This window comes from Colletotrichum godetiae (genome assembly GCF_030913485.1).
Source record: "Colletotrichum godetiae strain CBS 193.32 chromosome Unknown BDP55scaffold_40, whole genome shotgun sequence".
In the NCBI taxonomy this organism is placed as follows: Eukaryota; Fungi; Ascomycota; class Sordariomycetes; order Glomerellales; family Glomerellaceae; genus Colletotrichum; species Colletotrichum godetiae.
In genome coordinates this window covers 370,762-388,761 of record NW_026851288.1, presented here as the reverse complement: position 1 = coordinate 388,761, position 18,000 = coordinate 370,762, and the positions used below count along the sequence as shown (strand labels likewise).

The 18,000-nt window shown below is 48.4% G+C and overlaps 5 protein-coding genes across 5 annotated transcripts; 1 reads left to right on the top strand and 4 right to left on the bottom strand.

Annotated features, from left to right (window-relative positions):
• Positions 1-1,675: 1,675 nt before the first annotated feature.
• On the bottom strand, positions 1,676-2,152 carry BDP55DRAFT_718359 (uncharacterized protein; the record flags this gene model as incomplete). The annotated part of the gene is made up of 1 exon (XM_060578408.1): positions 1,676-2,152. The coding sequence occupies one exon, from the start codon at positions 2,150-2,152 to the stop codon at positions 1,835-1,837; it is 318 nt and encodes a 105-aa protein (XP_060426246.1). The 3' UTR covers positions 1,676-1,834.
• A 2,183-nt stretch (positions 2,153-4,335) lies between these two features.
• Positions 4,336-5,469, bottom strand: BDP55DRAFT_558911 (kinase-like domain-containing protein; the record flags this gene model as incomplete). Its single annotated transcript, XM_060569852.1, has 4 exons — positions 4,336-4,695; positions 4,752-4,975; positions 5,035-5,309; positions 5,372-5,469. 4 exons carry the CDS (start codon positions 5,467-5,469, stop codon positions 4,336-4,338), a joined length of 957 nt encoding a protein of 318 aa, XP_060426245.1.
• Positions 5,470-6,073: 604 nt separating this feature from the next.
• Positions 6,074-6,551, top strand: BDP55DRAFT_673984 (uncharacterized protein). Its single transcript, XM_060575636.1, has 2 exons — positions 6,074-6,292; positions 6,353-6,551. The coding sequence occupies exons 1-2, from the start codon at positions 6,174-6,176 to the stop codon at positions 6,453-6,455; spliced, it is 222 nt and encodes a 73-aa protein (XP_060426244.1). The 5' UTR covers positions 6,074-6,173; the 3' UTR covers positions 6,456-6,551.
• A 1,948-nt stretch (positions 6,552-8,499) lies between these two features.
• BDP55DRAFT_718356 (GMC oxidoreductase) lies at positions 8,500-11,076 on the bottom strand. The gene has a single exon (XM_060578407.1). It carries the CDS (start codon positions 10,944-10,946, stop codon positions 8,586-8,588), a length of 2,361 nt encoding a protein of 786 aa, XP_060426243.1. The 5' UTR covers positions 10,947-11,076; the 3' UTR covers positions 8,500-8,585.
• Positions 11,077-13,294: 2,218 nt separating this feature from the next.
• BDP55DRAFT_558876 (linoleate diol synthase) lies at positions 13,295-16,818 on the bottom strand (the record flags this gene model as incomplete). Its single annotated transcript, XM_060569848.1, has 6 exons — positions 13,295-13,603; positions 13,660-13,905; positions 13,958-16,023; positions 16,081-16,273; positions 16,328-16,566; positions 16,626-16,818. 6 exons carry the CDS (start codon positions 16,816-16,818, stop codon positions 13,295-13,297), a joined length of 3,246 nt encoding a protein of 1,081 aa, XP_060426242.1.
• Between the last annotated feature and the right edge of the window lie 1,182 nt (positions 16,819-18,000).

Sequence of the window (18,000 nt, the reverse complement as noted above, 5' to 3'; positions counted from 1 at the left end):
CCCTAACCCTAACCCTAACCCTAAACCCTAACCCTAACCCTAACCCTAACCCTAACCCTAACCCTAACCCTAACCCTAACCCTAACTATATATATACTTATGTATATTTAAACGGTATATTAGTCCTAAAACGTAAATACCATTTAAATCCTGATTTCGTCCTAATCCTAGGGCTAGCCTTTAAACGCGGCCTCTAAAAAAAAAAGCCAGGACCATTATAAAATAACCACTAATATACCCATATATAAGTACGGCTCTATATACCTAACCGGGTAGGTTTAGATCCCTAACGCCGTATAAAAGCATAGCAGCAAATTAAAATATACCTACCCGCCAACCTAAATCTTAACTAAAATAATAAAAAACAAAAATACGGCCCAGTTAAGTATCTTATCGTCGCCCCGAGAACGGATACCCTCAACCCCTTCTCTATCATCGTCACTATCCTAGCCGCTATAAAACCCACTATCGTAGCTACTAACAATACTACTCCTATCCAGCTTAACTACTATATCATATAACAAGCCCCATTACTCATTCGTAAAACGGATAGCCCGACGCTCTAACGCCTCGTCTCTTCCAATCCAATATACCCGCCAATAAAAGCCTAAATACCAATACCCCACCAACCAGTATTTAATTATAAACGCCTCCTTACCCTTAAAACCAAACGGTATCCCGCTAAGGCTAATACTCACAATACTAATAAACCACTAAAACGTCTCGGCTAATACACTATTTAATCGCTAGCTATACCATTTTACCTCGTAATTAAAGCTCTCCTTAAAATATAGTAAAACTAATCGCTCCCGTACGGCCTCTTTATCCCGTTCCTAATCTTATCCTAACGCTATACTCTTAACCTATATCTACTTAATAGCATCATAAATCCTAAAAAGATCGTAAGACCTAAAATACTTAACTTATTATAGCCTCTTTACTTATAATAAATCCCGGTCTATATCTTCCTTTAAGTCCCCTATTCTTAGCCGCTCGGCATCCTTAATATTAAGTTCGGCTATATACTAGGCCATTATTAGCTCTATAGTATCCTTCCCGCCGCTATTACCTAAACTAGATCCTACCTCGGTTTCGTTATTACTAATAATCCAATATCGTACATACTTCCCGCATATCCATATCTATAACCAGACCGCTATTAACTTCGGCCTAATTACCATATACCCGGCCTCCCGCTAATAACGTATAATATTATCTCTTACTATAATAAAATAGCGGCATATAAAGTAACTATACCCCCATAAAACGTCAAGCTATTCAATAACCGAGCTACTATCGCCGGATAGAGCATTAACCTTTAAATTAGCCAGATCCAAATAACTATAATAATCCTTAATATCTCTAAAAACCTCTCCTTTCAGCTAATACTCATAACGGAAGTACGACTTAATACCGCTTCCGGATCGGATAACTACTTTACATTTCTAATAGATAAGCATATAATACTTCTCGTTAATCTCAATAAAACTATCCATAGCAATTCAATACCGCTTTATACTCTCTAATAGTAAATAAACAATATAAAATAATCTTCCCATCTATCATTTTTTAATTACCTTATTAATACCCCTTTCTCGTAACTTAACCCTAATAACTATCTATATAACCCCAACCCCGAGTCTCCGGTTAATAAGAAGCACCGACCAATCATAGCGCCGACCTAACTCCAACCGATATTACTCCAAAGCTCGGATCACATTTTACAGTTTATATGGCCGTTTCTACTTGAATCGCCTCTGAATAATACCTAGGATCGATTACAGGTAATACAGTCATAGGACGACCTGTGAGCAGGAGAGTCGTGCAGATGTTGTTAAAGAGCCTCCTCATTTCCAAAGGACCGATTGCAACTTTCGCAATCATAGGACGGCCTGTGAACAGGTGAGTCACGTCGGTGCTGCTGAATAGCTTCATCGTTGCCAAAGGATCGGTTGCAGGTATCACAGTCATAGGATGGTTTGTGAACAGGAGAATCGCGTAAGTGCTGTTCAAGAGCCTCGTCGTTGCCAAAGGAACGATCGCAGATATCACAGTCGTAGGACGGACTATGGATAGGAGAGTCGCGCATGTGTTGTTGAAGAGCTTCTTCGCTGCTGAAGGATCGGTTACATGTAACACAGCGGGAGCTCATTGTGCCAGAAATGCCGTACGATTAATGTTGATCATGGTACTCAGAAGGATCGCACGGAATGGTTGGAAATAGAGCCATCAATCCAATTATGAACTCGGCGCATGGAACATAAGTATGTCGTAAAACTGCGGCTTCACACTATCGTCCAATGAAACTATGACACATGGTGCTGTTCCCGTCGTAAATTATCTACCTGCCTCAACCAACCCAACCTGGGAAAGACAAGGGGGAGAAGAACTTGCAGTAGCCCAAGAACAACGTCAACCACCGATATGCCCCATGACCATTGCTCCTATGAGGCAGTTAGCTGTAGTAGAAGCCACGTAATGACGATGCTATTGATCTATCTGTTATGGCTGGGGTGGAGCGCGACTCAAGGAGCCGTTTTTGACCTTGATATAAGGAAGGCTTTTGCTGGATAATCGATATCGGTTGGACGTTTGTTCGCTTCCTCCGGATCATGGGGTATCTGTGGTTCTTGGCCGAGGAACCCGTTCCCACCGGCGAAGCGGGGTTCGTTCATGTGCTATGTATGTTCCCAGCCCTTGCATCTTGTCATAGGTTGGAGGCGCAGGTTCAGTAATATCGAATCTAGACACATGCATTAAGGCGGCAGATGTACTCGTTTGCGCAGGGCATAGCCTTACCAGACACCAGTGTTTGATGGGAAGAGAAGTGTAATCCCAGACGAGCGAGCGGGAACGTGTGGGATGGTAACATGCCTGCAACGCCCGGGGTTTTGGCCACTCAAACATCCTTGTGCGCCAGCTGATGTGGATTTACCTGCAAATGATCGCCTCATTGTTGGTGCATTGCGCAGAGAACAACAACCAACCGCCGTTATGTCCCAACTGGTTCGGCGCACGACATAAAGCTATCGTTGGTTCCGAGCGGGGTTGACATTAGGCAACAATTAGGCACTTATTATCGCTAATTTCGCGAGGCTTCGGCAGGCAAAGTGGACCATGAGCTGATCAATTGGGAACAAGGCATGCTGCATAGGACGAGGGGGGTCAACCGCCGCAGCATCGTGATCAGCGCACTCGTTGCTCGCCGGAATGTCGGCGTCTGCGACCCGAAAGCGACTCTTGAGCTAATGCCCTGGCAGATGAGGATGTTTGAGTGTTTGTCCGCTCGGTTCTAGCGGAGAACAGCCCGGTTGCAGCTGGTAAGGAGCCATGAGAGCTCCGGCCAATGGTAAAGTCTTCGGTTCGGGTCGCCAAATTTAGCGACGGATGTTGGGCGCTACACAGTCCCTAGTACCTCGACCAAAGCAAAGGCTTCTGGGCCATGCACTGGTCCCTGTCTTGATATGGAAATGCCCGGCCAGGGAGGGCGTCAATCCCAGCGATCTTAGAGGCATTCGACCCTCCCTTAGTCTGTTTTGCTTCGTGCCGCGAGATACTTATCTAGTCTCTTGGAAGAAAGTGAGTAGGATTACGTTTGCCCATATCCATGTTGTAGGCACACGAAACAGTACTCGTCTAAGGCCAACCTACTAAGGCATTTTTTACCCGTAAGTAAATTCTACTTGCCGTTTGACGATGGCTCATGTGGATGAGACCTAGATTTTACAGAGCGTGACTTCATGGATCTCCATTGCCCGCTCTGCCTCAAATCGACCAGAAATTTAGGAGCGCTCTCTGCACATTGGGAAATATCCTGCAAAAAGAAATCCAGTACCCGCCATCTAGCTGGTTCAGACGAACGTAATAGACTTAGTGTCTTCGAGAAGCAAAAGGCAGAGTGCAGTGAGCATTTGACAGTGGCGTTGAATGAAAGACGCCATAATCAGCGCAAAAAGAATTGTCACAAGAGGGTGACTTCATTGGGGAGTTTTGACTCGGATAGCTGCATACACATACCGGGAGTTTCCATTGGCAATACAGGGCAGGCGGAGCTCACTGCAAATCTTCAGCCTGACAACCATTGTGGTCCGTTTTCAAATTCGCCAGAACATGGAGGTACACATACCTCACTGTTGACTATTGACCCAAGCTGGGCACCTGCTCGAAATGTACAAAGCAGCAACGACACATGGTCAATCAGCAATGAATGGTGGAGCGCCGACTTCGGTTACGGAACTGAACTCAATGGCGAGCTGGGGCCTGGTGCAGATTCTGATTAAGAGGCATGGTTTCTCGACTCATCGCTGCCGCCCTCGTAATCACCATAAATAGCTACTACGGAGTTCCCTGCAGCCAACGGTGCTTTATAACTTCTTCGATTGGTATTCTGCTCGTCGGGTTCAGATTTGTCATTCCCGATATCAAGTCCTGTGCCTCACGGCCAAGCTCCGCGCTCCAATTTGTGAACCTCAAGCCAGGTTGGTCTCTCACTCCACCCTCTGCCGCCGCTGAAGCTGACCGCAGAGCGCGAGTCCACTTTTCATTGCTAGCCTGCTCGAAAAGTTCTTCGGGGGCTGGTCCAAAGTAGGAAAAGTGTCGAGTGATTATATCCTGCTCTGCGGTAATACCATCTCTTGTAAGCTCTTCGTAATCGTCTATGAGCAGCAACTTACCGCCTCCAAAGACGTATATGCACTGTAACCGAAGCTTAGCGAGGATCACTCTGCAACATTTCGCCGCAAGTTACTCACAACTAGTCCAAATGAGAACACATCTGATGCCTTGCTAGTAATTCCCGTCTGTCCCTCTGGACTCCGCCACATTACGTTGCCTATTGCGGAACGGGTCCGACGTGAAAGTTGTCCGCTTGGCAACTCGTAAGCAATATCAAAATCGCCAAGAGCCACATCGGTGACGGTTTTAGTCCCCTGATCATCGCAAGTCCAGTTTACTAGTATATTGTCAGGCTTTATATCTGTTAATAACATTAGTTCAATTTGTCACATTTTGGCAACGGTGTCGTGGAAATCATACCGCAGTGTATCCAGCCCTTGGTATGAAGCTCCTGTATTGCTTCTGCAGTGCCTCGCAAAATTTTCTTCCGCTCCGCTGTGGGCAGGTTCCCATCGCCTTCAATCAAAGAAAGCAGTGTGTCTTGATAATAGGGATAAATAAGGATTCCTTCTTCCGGGTTGCAATCAGTGTGCATCCGAAGCCGGCGGCAGCTTGCAAAGTGGGTGGCAAGACGTAGAGACAGATCGTAGTCCTCCTTGGTCACACTTTTAAGGATAAAAACCTCCTCTTTGGACCTGAACAAGATATGTCAATGGGACTTCTGAATCATGAGACAAATGCATGGATTTGAGAATACTTGGCTTTGATGATGAGCGGAACAAGGTCGCTACGACGCTGCCGGAGCACCTCGCCTATGGTATAAGAGCGACCATGAACCCCCACTACGGTGGACATTGTTCTGATGCTTTGATGGTTGGCGAGACGACGAAAGAATATGTGACCGCTAAGATGTTTAAGAGACATTGAGATTTAATTTGAGTTGCATAATGTAGGTAAGAAGAAGGCGACATGATTACGGGAAAGCCGTATTATTAGAAATACTCTCGACCAACCGGAGTTCGCTTATATTTTAACCCGTCCAACTGCTCAATCGGTGACTCCGTTCCTTAGGGACTAAGGTACGTACCTGGGAATAATGGTACCCTGGACATGGCCTTTAGCGCCAGTTAGCTACTAATAGCGAACAGCCATAGCCGCCAATCCTTACCTTCTCTCTTCACTATCTCTCTTCGCCATCTCTCTTCGTCATCTCTCTTCGCCATCTCTCTTTATTATTTCTCCTCATCACTTCTCCTCATCACTTCTCCTCGTCACATCTCCTCGTCATTTCTCTTTGTTATTTCTCTTGGTTGTTTCTCTTTACTACTTCTTTTCTAGTATAATTTTTCAACCTATATATTGAGGACGACCTATGTATATAGAGGCATCGTTACTCTCTTAAACATTCGACTATTCTGACGTATTATCCAGTTTCTTATTACAATCTACCTAAGCTTCTCCTTTAATTACACTTTTAAAAATGAATCCTATTATAGTTGAGTCGTTTAAGACAATTAGTGAAATGGTCTTAAAGCCTAATCGGGTTATTACTCTTGCATATGCAGTCAAAAACCACGCCATGGAAGCGGATCCTCTTGTCAGACGGTGCAAAGGCTGATTTTGCCGCAGCAATGGAAAAGGCAGATGTTCCTGATAAGGCCTCAACTGCTGTTTTAGTGTAAGTACCGGTCCCTAAAGTTTTCTCTAGATGCGCGTCGGAAATTTACCTGGACTCTAGTGAAACTTTACATGAGAGCCAAAAAGATACCGAGCCTCATTATACCACTGTATATCTAGATAAGGACGATAAAGACCTCACAACTAAACATATCTACCCTTAATTAATAAATAGCACAGTCGTCAGGGTGGGCATAACTAGGGGGAGAGTGCCAATAGTGGGGGAGAGTTCCATAAGTGTTTAGCCCGGTATAGTTATAGGGACTATAGTAGATTTATAAGTTTTATAGATTATCTAGATAGTATCTATCATAGTATTACGATATGAAATTGTAATTTTGCTACAGAGATATCTATATTATCTGATTGAGTATTCTTATTACCTTGAGAGTATTATTATGCCTTCAAGGGCTTTGTATGACTTCGGCTCGAAATTAGTATTGTAAATCATCATAATATAGATTCTCAATAGACACAACTCCAGCAGCAAGGTCAGTATCTCCGCTTCCCCATTTACATATAAATGGCTTAGAGGTCGCGTTTCTAAATGCCGTGTCTGCTTGATATCTTATCTTCCATCTTTCTAGGTGCATGTAAGCCGCGGGAGTAAGCCCTTAGGGCGAAACCACAGGCCCTACATAGAATATCCAACAAATGTTTACGTATAGCGGATTAGATTAACTTTTCATCTTAAGGCTTCAGTCGCTGTATCCCTATCTATCACAAGTCATGACACATAGCGATGGGCATATGAAGTGGGTTCAAGTAACTTAAAGTAGTCCATCTAGAAAGAATAAAAGACAACAGTCAATATACTACAAGAATGTAATATCCACGTCATGAAACACGTGGCGAGGCGCCTGTTGAGAACTGGTCAAATAACATTCAAATTTCGTGACACTATCTCTCTCTAGGTTCAGGCTATTTCCGAGGCATCTTATTGAAGCGAACGGGCTCTTTGCCTTCACTGCACCAATTCAGACTAGGATAGACTACATCACTATATCAAGATAGGTCTCGATGATACGCGGTACCGTTTACTATAGGAACACTTATACAAATACCGACCCGAGTAATCTCCTAAGACGGATCTTTGGATTACAAAGGTCCTATCCATTTCGAACGAGCGCGATAAGTTTACGGCCCATATTGCTCGTCTCTTATATTTTACTTGCCTATATAGACCGACCTTAACCATTATTAACACCGCTAGTGGTTCCAAATCGCCTATCGCAAAAGAGGCAAAGGCATATCGCCAAGATACAACCGATGCTTCGTCATCGAGGATTCAGTGACGTCTCCGTTATCCACTGCGATAGCTGGCTGCTATTCCTAGGTTCTTACATTAACCGGCCGATCGTCTTTCCTCCTCCTTCTGGGGCCTATTCATACGCATAAGACCGGTTCACTTATACACTCTCTTCTTACTACGTATTCTTCTTATCCTACTGTATCTCTCGGCAATGCGTAAACACTCTAATTTGGCACACCCCCGACCCCCCTCCGACCGAGAATTTTGCGCCCCTTCAACCTTCTCTCAAGGCCTTCGGTCAATGGGCCAGAGATGCTGGGCGTTTGGGCAGTATTTCTTCTCTGTCCGCACGTCTACACGTGCATCAAACACAACACTTCGAACATGACATGAGTGACAAACTACAAAATTAATGCAACAAGGAAGAATCTTTCATGTAGCTAGGCAACGAACGCGAGCACTCGACCAGCTTGCGTTCACCCAGTAAGGCCATCCTCAATATATTAAGGTAGTGAACTCAACGAAGCTGGCGATCTTCAGAAACAAATACTTTGGCGAAGCGATGTTTCACATTAGTAAAGAAGCACCGTCGCATCTGCCCCAGGTCAGCTTTTTCTAGTGACCACAGATGAGATCGAAGCGTTAATCATCCTTACCATATACATAGTTTACTTAGTTTCGGCCTACATCACCTTGTTGAGGGTTAGACTTTGGCTTTGTTAAGTACCTAGGCTGAAGTACCTTTCTGACTACGCAAGATTGTTGTTACTCAGAAAGTAGTAGTCGAGTGAAAAAAAATATGTCTGTTGGTAAGGAGAACCTAAATTCGGTCCTAAACATAACTCGTATTCGGCAACTCGTAGAGCCTGCGGCAACCCATGATCAGATTTTCTAACCGGCCCAACTAAGTAGGCATGCAAAGAAGGGTAAGGATTCAACAATAGCAAGATGAGTTTACTGAGATTGGTACTATTTACTTTTATTTACAAATGGCAAGTTTCCACACTTGAAAGTATACACATAAAAGAGCACAACCACATATTTAGAAGCTGTGGTGAGCACGACGGAAACGCTGAAGACGTTCGAGGCGCTTAACAGAACGCTTGCAACCAGTCGAGCCAGAGCCAGAGCCAGAGCTAGACTCAGAGCCAGAGTTGGTACCACTGCCAGCTCCTCCAAGGATCTGGGCAGCAGCGTGCTCGGCAGCAACCATGACAATAGCCTGGGTGTTACCGGTGGGCAAGTCAGGGTGAATAGAGGCATCGACGACGTAGAGGTTGTCAGTGCCCCAGACCTTGGTGTTGGTATCAACGACACTGTTTCCGTCGTTGGTGGAACCCATGACAGCGCTGCCGACAAAGTGGCTGCCGGTGGTATGCTCGGAAATGAGGCTCTCAGCGGTGACGTTGCCAGACAGAGTCAAAGTGCTGTTGGACTTGGAGGCGTACTGGATGAGCTGGTTCATGAAGCTGGTGATAGCTTCCTTATCCTCAGTGGTGGTAAGGTAGGGTTCAGTAGTGAGCTTGGTGGAGCCGTCGGCGGAGATGCCGAGAGCGCCGACGGAGGTGAGACCGTGGGTGAGGTAGACCTTGACGCGAATGGTGTCGTTAGCAGGGGAGTTGACAGTGCCCTGGACGTATCTCTTGCCGCCATCAGAGCCTTCGACGCTTGTCCAGAAGTTCAGACGCTGTCCAGCCTGGCTAAGAAGTCCAGATCCCTGGGCGAACTGGTCGACATCGGTCTGGCTAGGAGCGGTGAAGGCGGTGCTGGCCAAGGAGTTGAGAGTGGACTTGGTCTTGAAGTTGACGGTGAAAATGGGGTGATCCTTGAGGTTCTGGCCAACGGGGAGGTCGATCCATTGGGCCTCGGCGGGGAGAGTGACCTGAGCAGTTCCGTTCTGAACAGTCTGGATCTGCTCCTTGGGGCCGATACCGCTGTTGAATAGGATACGAGGGGAAGAAAGAGCACCAGCAGCGAGGATGGCGGCGCCGCCGGACTTCAAGTTGATGATCTGGCGAACGTTGGTAGCGGTCTCGATCTCGACACCAGTAATGTTGGTACCGTTGCGGATGGCACGGATGACCTTGGCGTTAAGCTGCAACTTAAAGTTGGGCAAAGCCTGGGCGAGGGGCAGGTAGTCACGGACGGGGCCGCCGCGCATACCGTTCTCGATCAACCAAGGAGGGTGGGTAAAGACCGCCTCCTTCTTGTCGGGCTCGGCGAGAGCGTCAACCTCGCTGAAGCCATTGCCGGCCAGCCACTGGGACATGACATCGTAGGCGCCCTGGTCATAACGCTTTCCGTCCTTGCTGGCCAGGATAGTTCCCGGTGTTCGCTCGTAGAGCTTGTTGGCAGACTCTTCAACGCTGCTCCACTTCCAGCCTGTGGGCCACTTGTCGTCGAAGTCATGCGCGGGAGGCTTAACCCACATCATGGCGTTGACCATGGTTGAGCCGCCGAGAATGCAGCCAGCCTGGGAAGCCGTATCCGTGCAGTACTCGTTGGTCTCCTTGGCGGTTGAGAGGTAGTAACCCATAGCAGGAACGTCGTACTGGGTGACAGTGCTGTTCCAGTCAACAGTAGCCTTGCCACCGCTTGACGCCAAAGAAGCTCCTCCGCGCTCAAGGAGAAGGACGCTCTTGCCAGACTCGGCCAGACGCTCGGCAACAATAAGACCGGCAGCACCACCACCGGCGACGATGTAATCGTAGGTCGTGTTGGAGACCGTGGTGGTAATGTTGGCGGGGACGGATGGAGATGTTCCATTGCCAGTGCCGGGAGTGGTGACAGCATCGGAAGCCTTCGCGGCCCAAGTGGCGTAATCGGCAGACTTGGCATCGGCGAGGTTTGCACCGAAGAGACCAAACCCGGCCCCGTGGTAGTTGAGAGCGATAGAAGTGCTGGTGGTATCAGAGAGGGCAGTGGTCGAGTAAGCCCAGCCAAAGGTGGTGGTATCAGATGTGCCGGTGAAGGTGGTTGTGTCACCGGTAATGCAGCCCTCGCAGACAAAAGTGTAAGTAAAGGCAGTGGCGTTGATGGAGGTGCCAGACTCAATAGGCTTGAGAGTGATACCAGAGTCGGTCACAACGTCAGGGTTCGAGTATCCTGACGCCTTGCGGATGGAAGTTTGGATAGACTCTCCGTTGGGCCATGCAACAACAAGTAGCTTGTTGGTCATGGGACCACCCAGAGAGACGGAGGCCCATCCAGCAGTGATGGGAGCAGAGATCTGGCCGATGAAGTCCTTGCCAACAGTCGAAGGCAGGGCGACACCGAATGAGAATCCAGACGTTTCGGTATATCTCTGGAAGGTGATGCCAGTTGCGGAGTCGACATATGAGGTTGTCTGCTGAGCTACGGCAGCCGCAGCCAACAGTCCCGTGGTAAGAAGGGACTTGAACATGATGAATGATTGTGGGGATTGACGGCCTAGAAGTGAATGTGTGAATCTGACGTCGATATGCGAAAAATGCGTCTGGTGGGAAATGAATGGAACACGAGAGTGTCAAAGAGAGTGTACACCCGTCGCAGATGGGTAAAAGAAAGTGGAACAGCAACCAGCGCAAATGGGAACAGAAATGAAGTTGTTAGAGAGAAGAGCCAAGCGTAGATGGACAATGCCAGAGGAGGTGTGCCAACCATTATATATGTGTCTTGTCTTCAGCGACGAGCCATGGCTACGCAAGACCCAAATCGGGACAGACGGCTTCGAGGTGCCATGGCTACCCCCAGTTTCGAGCCCCATTCGGAGGGGAGGGGGGTCAGCAAAATGCATCTGATATTGTAGATCCGCACTGATCCGGCCAAGACTGTGGGAATTGTCGGGACCCGGCAGCGTGGATATAGTGATGTAGCTCATTATCATGGCCTGACGATGGAAAGATGAACCACCGCCATCAACGCCCTTCAGCGAATAGGGGAATGTTCAATAGTAAAACGAGTCATTCGGATAGAAGAGCGAGGTTCGTCGGGTGACGTCCGCTCGGAGGGCCATCCCGGAGCTCGATCCAGACCCGGCCGAGCTAGGCAAGCAGTGCCGGTGCTACGGCCCGGGATTAAGTGCCTTCTACGACATGACAGGTTGGGCGAAGTGCTAACAACACATGGCCCTCTGGGATGGACATGGGTCTGCGAGGCTGACCCCCGCCCAGCTAGGGGCGTCTAGACTTTTTCCAGTCTGCTTTTCTTTCACTCTTCTTAGGTCTTCGATGGTCCACGCCGCTTGAGTGGGAATCGCGGTTGGTTGCCGTACCCCAGATATATTAAAATGGCAGGGTTGTTTGGTTATGCGAAACAGAAAAAAGGCGAACGCCGTCTGAAGTTAATCAACGCTGCCAAACATCACTGGCCAACATCAGGGCCGCAAGTGGGGGTTGCGTCGTCCGAGATCCAACAATGATCCAAAAGCAGTCCTCGACTCCTCTTATCCAATTGGACTGCGGTCGTTACAAAAAGAGGATAGCAGAAAGGGGATGTGGAGGGGAAAATACTTACCCCCTCCGGCATCCCACTCTCATCGTCTCACTCTAACTGTCTTGGTCTTGACTCTTTCCAGAGGGAATTCCACGCGTTTCGAGGGATGAACCATGAAAACATTTGGAAAAAGACTCGTTTCTCTTGTGAGTGCGTATCGTGGACCGCGCGCATACGTTGGTCAACTCAGCCCAACAGCGCGGGCCGCACATTCGAAAAGCCGCTGGCTGTCAAGTTTATTCCAAGATTTTTACACCTGTCAACCGCCAGGCACGCTGGGGCCACCGCATTTGTGTCTCCTTAATTTCCGATGCTACGTGCTAGGTGCGTTGGCCCCTCCACTGTTGACCCCTCCAGGCGGATGTGCTGGGTGCCTCGAACGGATACATCTAGAAACTTGGATTTCCAGCTCCCTGGCACAAGATCCAATCTGGCCCCCGGCAAATCTGAAGTCTTGGCTTCCGTGCAATGTCTTGAAAGTTGAAGTTCTATCTCTACCCGTACGAACTCATGCAGAACGACCATGCCTTGCGTGCATTTCGATGGATTTGCACCTCCTACACCTCCTCGCCAGGCATGGCAAGATAACACTGACAGAATTCGGGACCGAATTAGAAGGTGGGATATTGCGAAGCTTCACTCAAAAGTTCAGAGTTAGTTCAAAGCCGCGCGGCAGTTGTCTCGGGCTGCGCAGACGCTCTCCTCCTTTCAATTATCATCGCATGCAGAGGGATACTTATTCACGAATTACATAACGCCACCTTCTGATAGATGCACCTACTTTCCACGATGACTCTGATAAGCTTGCCGAAAATGTACCGGTATTCGACCGCCTACAAACCGCGGCGGCGCCATCAAGGGATGATGTGCCCACTCTTCCACAGTCGATTCCATCTTTGTCTTGTGTGTGAGCGAAACAGGGAATGCCACTAACAACTGGCCTTCGCCAATCCCCCTTTCAATTCCCAGGGCTCTGCAGGGGTGCAGGGTGGATATGCCGATACTACACTAGTGACGCCGGTCCACGGATACTCTCCGAAAAGGGTCTGCCTTAGCTGAAGCAGCCCGATTTTTCATAGCAATGGGGAATCCATTCCATTCATCAAAAATTCAATGTTGCTGACCGATTCGTGTAAAGATAAACCTGATTGGAAAGCTCGAATCCTTTCTCCACGGTCGGCAAGCTATCCGTTGCTGAGTTATATCATGAGCACAGATCTATAGTATCGGTAGAGTACTCCGGAGAGTCGTAAACTGTAATACTGTATATCACGCAGCTCATTCATCGTCCCACATCACCTTCATGGTAACTGGGAACGGCCAGATCTGACCCCAATCTTCCTTCAAGTACACAAAGAAGCCACCAGGTCTTGGCACCTTCTTTAAAAGTCCCTGGGGCCCCGGCACGCGCCTGACATTCGTCTTCCGGAAGAGTGCTCTGAACATCTCTGTAAGAGCAACATGGCTTGCGTCACGGCCTAGGCAGGAGTGAGAGCCAAGGCCGTAATGGATGTAAGAGTCAATTGGCCTCTGCGGGTTGACCTCGTCTGGCTGAGGGAAGTGGTTCGCATCCTTGGCGGCAGACACCTGCAAGTCATATTAGAGGAGAAGTACAAGTCGCGATGGGCGGTACGGATACTCACGAAATTGACAAAGATCTTGTCGCCCCTTCTCACGGGCACTTCTCGACCACCATCCTCCTTTATGACATCGTCTTGAACCGCCTCACGGTAGGAACCAAACGTGCCAGCAAGTCGAATGCCCTCCATAGCGTAGCCAAGCAACACAGCATCAGACTCCTTGGTAGAGGGTGCCTTGGCAACGGCATGAATTTGATCGAGGTATTTCGACCCTGGTGGCGAGAGATAGTAATCAACCGCTTGAGCGAACTAAGTAAGGATTAGCACAATAGGATGAAGAGTTCATCAATGGACCACGTACGACTTGAGCTTGATTTGGCACCATCGCTCCTGATGTAGGCAGAATCTGGCTCCAAGCAATATCATAAGTGCTGAGACCGGCCTTATCGAGGCCCTTGATCATTCTGGTTCCGTACAATGCGAGCGGGTCTTGCTTGTCTGCCGAGCCAGTGAATATCCCACGAAGTCCAGTCTTTGTAGTGATCTTGACATTCGTCTCAATCAGCTTGCCCAGCGACTGCGCTGCCTCCTTCGCGGCTTGGCGAAGAGGAAAAGACTTGGCTGGGTCGATGTCAAAGAAGATGCAAACAAAGATCACCGCCAAGATCTGATACATCTCCTGCTCAGTGAAGACGCCTTTGGGATTCTTGCGTGTCTTCAGAGGGAGATTGAACACTCTGGCGGCGAAGTGAACGTGGGCGATGTTGCCAACGTCCCGGATGATGTCGACATGTGTTTGACCGGCCAGCTTGTATGACTTCTCGCGAAGTAGTTGTTCCGTCATCTCAGCATAGAATCTCTTGACATGAGAACTCCAGTCATCCTGGTAGAGCTGAGCACTCATGCACTTCTTCTGTCCGGTGTGGAAATCAGTGTCTCCGGAAAGCATGAAGCGGCTTCCACCTTTGCCCATCAAGAAGGACAGCCCCTCGCCCCATGTCACCTTGAATCGACTCTGGCTGTCCAAAACGTACTTGACACCGCTATACGACGTGATATTAGTCCTTGTGGGAATGGGTTTGGGGCGTTCAAAATCAAACTGGTTGACTCTTCCCAGGTCCGTGAGAATTTGGTGGTTCTCCGGTGGGATAACCATGGGATAATGAGCATAAACAGAATTGCCCTTGAAATGGTCGGGGAAAGCCCTGAGGAACAGCTTATAGAAAACACAACCATGGTTGACGTCCAAGTCATATTCAACCTCCTTGTAGCCCCATTGAGTTAAATGTCGCGGGTTGTAATCCGTGGTGTAGTACCTGTCACCGCGAACCAGACAGACAGCGTCCGAAAGAACGACGCGAGAGATGGTGTATGTGGGGGCAATACCAACGCCAGGTGTCAGAGGCGTCTTCGCCTCCTCGGCGACGAGGCCAGGGTACAGCTCAACGTAGTCTGGGTGTTGATAGAGATTCCTGAGTTGATCTGCGACAGCTGGGTCTGAGTTGATGTCTTCAAAACGTTCGTGGGGCTTGAGGCCAAAGTGCTTGCGGAACTCGTTCAGACCAGCGACGTTCCACTTACGTCCTTGCAAGATTCCCATGATCTCGACAGGTCGCATGACCTGAGGGACGTTTCGAGCGCCAAATGCTCCAGCACAGTCTTCAATCGCAGAGCTGATGCAGTCAACAAGATCATCATCGTCGAACTTCCCGTCCTTGCCCCTTTCATAATCCGCAAAAGTACGCAGACCAGGGTCATCTGGGATAGACTTCTCGAATTGCCCAAAAACGCAGGCCATCTCTTGAGGAGACATCTGATCCTTGTTGCCTAGGAGCTTGCCGTAGAACTTCTGGATCCACTTGTCATCCTTGTCTGAGATACACGAATGCCAACGGTAACAAAGGTTGAACTCAGCGGAGTTGACATTTCCAGTGCCTGCCTCCGCTCCATCGGGTGTGCCGGCATCGATACCAGCCTCTTGTCGGGGGTCGAGTGTCCAAGTCGTGTTGGTACGGTTCAAATTCACAATGTTCCGTACGTAGTCGACCAACGTGATGTTGATATAGAGGCCAGATGTCACAAGTCTCGCAGTCTGGAACAAGTCTTCGTCGTACTTCTTCAGGGCCTCAGCTGCCTGCTCCTCATTGAGATCTTTGCTTGGTGGCGTGAATCTTCCACCCTCGTTGATGGCAGCTAAATTCTCCGCCACATAGTTGTGGAATCGATTGAACATGATCAAGATGACACAGACTCCCGGTGGCATTCCGATGAGACGCTTGTCAGCGAAACTATCAGCTTTGAGCTTGCCATCCTTGAATGTTCTGATTGAATTTTGCATCTCCTGATTGCTTCCATACAACGGCGAGAGATCAAGATATGCGGACGTTTTGGACTTGGTTATGTCTTTGAAATCCGTCCAGAAGAGGTCTACCATTGGTCAGAACACTTGCATCGTCAGGGATACCACGAGTAAAGTCTACTTACCATGAATGATAATGGTTGCCCAATACCAAAGAATACTCGAAACATTGTTAGGGTGTTTCTTGTAGCTAGTACGCCCCATCACGGCATCGAAGATCAAGCCAGGATCCGGCATAGCGCCCAGGGTGACGATACGAGGCTTGACGGATCTGGCATATGGCCCTCCGGCAGCTCCTAGCCTTGGAAGCATCGGATTCTATGATTTTTCTGTTAGATTGCGTGAATAGGAGTTCAGTGCTCGTCGACTAACGTTGTAAGATCCATCAGCCTGACGATATTTGTACTCATCGCCCATATAAAGCATCGGAGGATGGTCGAGTGACCCCCAGAGTTCTTCAATGAAAGTGTTTGTCAGTTGCTCTCGTAGATGAGAGTTGTGTGGGAGCTTCGCGACAATCTGGATTGTCCGTTCCATGATCATGGTCTTGTCATCTTGAATCTTCTCCCTCTTGATCTTGGATTTGATGATCTGAACGAGCGTCTTGAGATCTTTTCTAGCCGTCAGTGTCTGCTCAAAATGTCCGTCTATGGCCAGGATTTTCACAAACCTGCGGCCTGTAAGGCCTTTAAATTCTGGATTATTGTAGGCCGAGTAAGTTCTGAAGAGTAGGTCCCATCGCCATTTTGGGTAGGCAGTGGTCGCTTGGACGCCTGGCGTATATCTGAGAATCCTTTTTTCCTGACATCGTGTGAACCATACCGGGGGTCTCCTCGACTTGGGCCAGGGTGAGGGCTCTTCATGCTAGTAGTCGTGGGTGGATTGTGTTTATCGGCTCCGGCACTTGAATTGCTCTCGTTTCTGTAGGTCTTCATTTTGAGGTCGATAATGAAGAACAATCAGTAGAGAAAGGTAAACTAAAGCAGGGAGATCTTCTCGTAAGGAGACCAAGGAAACCACGCCCAATTATTATACCTTTCGTTTCAACTACTACCTGGGCAGTACGCACACCGCCATTTTTCTTCCATTTGAATGCTCGAGCCAATTGGCATTGTCGACTTTCTCAGCACTGTGATGCTGGAGAATTGATTATGAGCACAAATACCAACCAGGTATGATAGATACCTTGCGATCGTCTTGGACAGTCTCAGATCAAGTCTAAGACTATGTTTCACTCGAGCCGCCCCGGGCTGGTAGTGTGACACCTGCGGTAGATCAGTCAAATCAGCAGCTGCAACCGTCCGCAAACGCTCCGTTCGTGGGACTTGTTTACATAGATGTACTCAGTGTTAGAAAGATTGATTGACCTGGCCGATGCCGCCCATTCCCTTGCGGCATCTTCCGATGCACTAGTTTAGTATCGTGAGACGCGCCTTCGGGAACCGCTGTGCCGCTACGTGGGCAATCCTTCAACGAAAGCGGGGTGGAGAAACCCACCGGTTGTGATGTTATACAACGTCCACGATGATTTGGGTTCGACATCACTCTCGCATTGAGGATGATGGTGCACCGATGCTCAATAGTAGCTGCCTAGGTCACTGCAACTCGCGTAGCACTCAAGAACGTTTCACATGTACTCAACCAGCCGTGTAAGGTGGCCGTACTATCGTATATGCTGTGCAACAAATATCGTGACTTCAAACCCTGCTGGTATGCAATCAATTTGAATTATTTGCTTCTTTGAGGGAGCATTATTGAACGAATTGGTAGGTATGTTAGTGGCATGCCTGCTGCAGGTACGTAAGTTGAGTTCCTTGGCATACAATACAGATGGGAAATTTAACTTTGAAAGAGTTTACTAGCGATCAGCTGTGTCTCAAAACTCGCTCATTTGCAGATCAGGCAATATTTTCTATGCGTCATGAATTTCAAGTCCATTCTCCCCTTACTAGTACCAATGGTATGTCTTGCATGGGATGCCAGAGTACTCTGTGAGACTTAGCACACCCATGTCTCGCGCCTTATCGCATACCCACATGTTTTCT